This window comes from Colobus angolensis, unplaced genomic scaffold, assembly GCF_000951035.1.
Source record: "Colobus angolensis palliatus isolate OR3802 unplaced genomic scaffold, Cang.pa_1.0 Scaffold301, whole genome shotgun sequence".
In the NCBI taxonomy this organism is placed as follows: domain Eukaryota; kingdom Metazoa; phylum Chordata; class Mammalia; order Primates; family Cercopithecidae; genus Colobus; species Colobus angolensis.
In genome coordinates this window covers 4,531,116-4,535,462 of record NW_012116278.1, presented here as the reverse complement: position 1 = coordinate 4,535,462, position 4,347 = coordinate 4,531,116, and the positions used below count along the sequence as shown (strand labels likewise).

Here is a 4,347-nt window from a genome sequence, read left to right as displayed (position 1 = left end):
TGATCTGCCTGCCTTGGCCTCCCAAAGTGCTGGGATTACAGGTGTGAGCCACCACACCCAGCCACAAGAATGACTTTAGATTGGGTGTTGGGTCAGGTTTCTCAGAGGAAGGGATGCTTTGAGCTGAGATCTTAACAAGAGAGACAGCCATATAGATTTAGGGGAAAAGCATTCCAGGCCAAGGAGGCCACTCGTGCAAAAGCTCACTCCAAGACAGCATTCTGTATAATGAGGCCTACCTGGTCAATCGTGGTGCTCCCATCTCCCATCCCACTGCTTAGTGACTGAGCCGAGTGGACCATGTGACCTGAACAGGCCCAGTCAGAGCCCTCCAGAGATTTGCTATGTGAGTGATGGGACAGAAAGGCTCTTTCTCTGGGATTACAAATCTTAATGACTATTTAAGCCTAGCGTTATTGAGGATCATGTTGCTGGCAAGTGGCGAAAATCCACCTGAGTATAAAGCTGGGGAAAACACAGATGAGAGCTAGAAAGGGACAGAGTCCTCCATGGGGTTTGACCCTGGGTCCAACCACACCTGTTCTTATCTCAATCTAGTTATGAAAACCAATCATGTCCTTCTTCACTATTGAACTGGATTTCCATCACTTGCAACCAAGTAGGTGCCTGGTCTCCTTGGTCTCCCCTTATAACTGGAACTAACTGCAGATGGTCGCTGAATTATGATCATTCAACTCACGATTTTTGACTTTACAACGGTATGAAACAAGACATTCAGTAGAAACTGTATTTCAAATATTGAATTTTGATTCAAAAATCTTTATAACTTCATTACAATATAGATTTTGTGTTGGATAGTTTTGGCCACTGTAGGCTAATGTAAGTGTTCTGAGCATATTTAAGGCAGGCTAGGCTAAGCTAAGCTATGATGTTTGGTAGGTTAAATGCATTTTTGACTTATGATCATATTTTCAACTTATGATGAGTTTATCAGGATGCAAACCCATCACTTAAGTGGAGGGATATCTGTATAACATTGTAAGACCCATAATTTTGCTGCTGATTATTGGGAGGTGGTATGGCACAGTGGTTAGGGGCAGAGGCCTTGGAGTTGGACTACATGGGTTCAGATCCCAGCTTGGCTGTTTTCTGGGTGGTTCTAACCCAGTTCTGCCACAAACTTGTTGAGTGACCTTAGGTGAGTCCCATAAGCTCTCTAGATATAGCTTCCTCGTTGCAAAATGTCTCAAGCTAAGTTTAGGATTCTTCCTCCACCCTGACCCTGCTTCTCTGTTCCTCTTCCAGGCTGCCCCAGCTCAGTAAATGGCCCATCAGCCACCCAGAAGATCAAGCCAGATTCTTCTCTCGCATCTAATCTATCTTCTAAACACATCCACAATCCATTCCCCTTTTTCCATCCCCACTGTCCCCGCTCCAGTCCATGCCATCAAGACTTTTCATTTACACTTTCCCACAGGGCTGTTAAAATACTTTTACAAACTGCAAAATTTGATTGAGTCACTCTGAAAAGGTGAATGTGGCCCTTGATCTCTGCATGGTTTGGTCCTGGTCTGTCTCCACTCAGTTTAGGCCATCCTCTCAGTGCTCCAGACAGGCTAGCCTTGCATTCCTCCGGCTAGGAGGCCCAGGGCCTTTGCACAACTCCTCCCTCTCCCTGTAACGTTCTTCTCCAATTATGTCTTAGCTTGATGGCTCACCCTTCAGGTCTAGGCTCAAATGTCAGTCCTTCAGGGAAGTATTTTCTGATCCTTCAAAGCAGGTCAAGTCCTGGTGACTTCCTTCACAGCACCTGTCACCACATCACCAGTGCATGTCTGCCTCCTTCCCAACTACCGTTTCAAGAGAGGCCCCTGCCCTGTTGTTCTTTGTCTCAGACCCCTTATTTCCTTCAGAGCACTTATCACAATTTGTAAGTGCTTTATTTCTTTGTTTTCTTCTTAGCTGTCTCCCCTATTCTCTTTGTATAATTTCTATGAAGAGACAAGCTGAGGTCTGTCCTGCTGTATTCCCAGGACCCAGCATTGAACCTAGGAACAGAGCAGAGATTTTCAAAAAGTATCTCTTGAATAAAAAGTGTTTGTGCTGGTGGCATCTCCAGCAGTCAGGAACTCCCTCTTTGCCTCTGAGTTTTGATCCTCAGGCAGTATTTCTGCTGCTTAATGAGGAATTCTTCTCTAGGTTTATGGTTCAGAGTAGAACAGGAGACCTCAGGCAGCCTGGCAACCTCTGGCCTGTGTGGGAAATGCCTTGCAGTGGAATCGCAGCAAATTTCAACTCTAACCCAGGGATATAGATCTAGGCCTCATTCCCACACCCAGCTCTGCTGCCAGAAGCGTTCCAAGACTTCTCAGGCCCCAAGATCCCTCTGCTCTCCTCCTCCCCTAATGCTTCAAGACTCTCTCCCAGCCATGCCCCAAAGCCTGTGCCCCCGATTCCAGGTTGCTTTCAAGCTGAAGCCACACCAGAGGAAAGAGCTGAGGGTGGCAAAGGTGAGCCTCATGGCTGCCCAGGCGAGGGGCGGGGAAGCTTGGGCGAGCTCATAGGATGCAGCTGCGAGTTATAAGAGTCAGTATGCTGGCAAAACCACCCAGGGCTGCTGGGCCCCGCCAGCAGGTGAGCAGGAAGAGGGCACGAGGGCACAGTTCTAAAAGCAGGATTTACTTTGGTTTTCACTTCTCTGAGGCTCCGGGAACGTTTTAAAGTTCTAGTTCTCAGGCCTGCACTGTCTCCGTCATTCCTCCTTCAGCCACTGCAGCAGCTGGGGTGTGTAGTAGGTGATGATGATGTCAGCACCTGTGTTGGGAGAGATGCAGAAAGTTGCGGGGGACGGTGATCAGCTCTGAGCACACCTTCTGGGATGGGAAGGCCAGGCGGCGAAGAAGGCTACCATGAAGAGGCACAGCCTGTGGGCACACCACATGAGATGGAGTCCAGTTTTGGGCAGCTCTATTTCTTGGGCAAGTCATTTTCTCTCTTGGGACCTCAGTTTACCAAAGAATAATATGCACAGTGAAGGATATAGGTAAGATGCAAGTTCCCTTCCTGTGCTGGTGTACAATTCTAACAAAATGAGCCCCCTTTATGGAGTGATATTACCTCATTTAATCCTCAGGACAACCACACACCAGGTATCTTGTCCCCAGTTATCCAGTTATGGGTGAGGACACTGAGGTTCTGAGAAGTGGCTTGCCCACGTTCTCACAACCAAAAATGAATGAAGGGCTCTGCTTGCTTCACCATGCCGTGTTCTATGCTGCAGTTCCATATCTCTTCCTCAATGTGTGTCTGTTTAGATCACTAGTAATTCCCGAAATAAGACTCCAAGCTCTCAGGACTTCGTTCCTTGATCTAGGCAGAGTGCTTATCAGTCCCTGTGGTGCACGTCAAAACACCCAACCCCTGCCTGCCTACCTGCTCTGCGGAAGGCAGTCATGGCCTCCAGTACGGCAGCCTTGAGATCAAATGCTCCAGCCTGGGCTCCGTGCCACAGCATGGCAAACTCTCCAGAGACATGGTACACGGCGAGAGGGAGGTCGGGGTGCTGCAGGGAAGCAGACAGGGAGACAGGCTGAAATGGAGGGTGGATGTGGCTCTGGGGGCGTCCCTTCCCCCCTGCTCAATCTGTGACCATCTTGAGCCCCGTGTCCTGGGTTACTGCGGCCAGCAGCCTGGCCCACTCTTGAACTGTTAAAGCAGGGCTGTTTGAGGCTCCTGCAAGCCCTGACACAGAAGGCCATGGTGGTTCCTGGGCAGGGATGGGGAGGAGAGGATTTCTGCTCAAGGGCAGACTGCTTCCAACGCTGAGATTCCAGAGTCTGTGGAAAACTCTGTCCCAGCCCCCGAGTCCCCTTTGCCTCGGACCTGCGCTCACCTTGTTCTTTACCTCCCGCATGATGTCCAGGTAGGGCATTCCCGGCTTCACCATGAGTACGTCAGCTCCTTCCCGTACATCCCGGTCCTAAGGGATGAGGGTAGAGTGTGGGCGGTGTCTGGGAGGGGGCTGAGGGTGGGGCTCAAGTCCTAGTGACTCACCACAGCTCGGAGGGCCAGGCCTCGTGCTCCAGGGGGCAGCTGGTAGCAGCGGCGGTCCCCAAAAGCTGGGCTTGACTGAGCTGCGTCCCTGCAAAACAGAGTCATCTGGGTGGGCTCCAGCTTTGGGCCAAATGGGCAGGGATTTAACAGCAGACCCCTGCCCACCCCTGCCCACCTCGCTCACCGGAAAGGGCCATAGAAACAGGAAGCAAACTTGGCACTGTAGCTCATCACTGATACCTGTGGGGAGACAACGGGGATCCTGGCTTAGTCGGCCCTTGCCAGGTGTCCCAGGGTGATGTGGCAGGGAGAGAAAGAACCTAGGCTGGGAGG

The 4,347-nt window shown here is 50.5% G+C and overlaps 1 protein-coding gene across 1 annotated transcript in view; it reads right to left on the bottom strand.

Moving 5' to 3' along the window:
* Window positions 1-746: 746 nt before the first annotated feature.
* Window positions 747-4,347, bottom strand: part of ALAD (aminolevulinate dehydratase) — a 14,685-nt gene continuing 11,084 nt past the window's right edge. The window contains exons 5-9 of the mRNA XM_011950125.1: window positions 4,199-4,254; window positions 4,015-4,102; window positions 3,854-3,940; window positions 3,394-3,523; window positions 747-2,775 (exon numbers count right to left, since the gene is read on the bottom strand). Coding sequence (XP_011805515.1) covers window positions 2,714-2,775; window positions 3,394-3,523; window positions 3,854-3,940; window positions 4,015-4,102; window positions 4,199-4,254 — 423 coding nt within the window. The 3' untranslated portion in view covers window positions 747-2,713. The remainder of the gene's footprint in view (window positions 2,776-3,393; window positions 3,524-3,853; window positions 3,941-4,014; window positions 4,103-4,198; window positions 4,255-4,347) is intronic.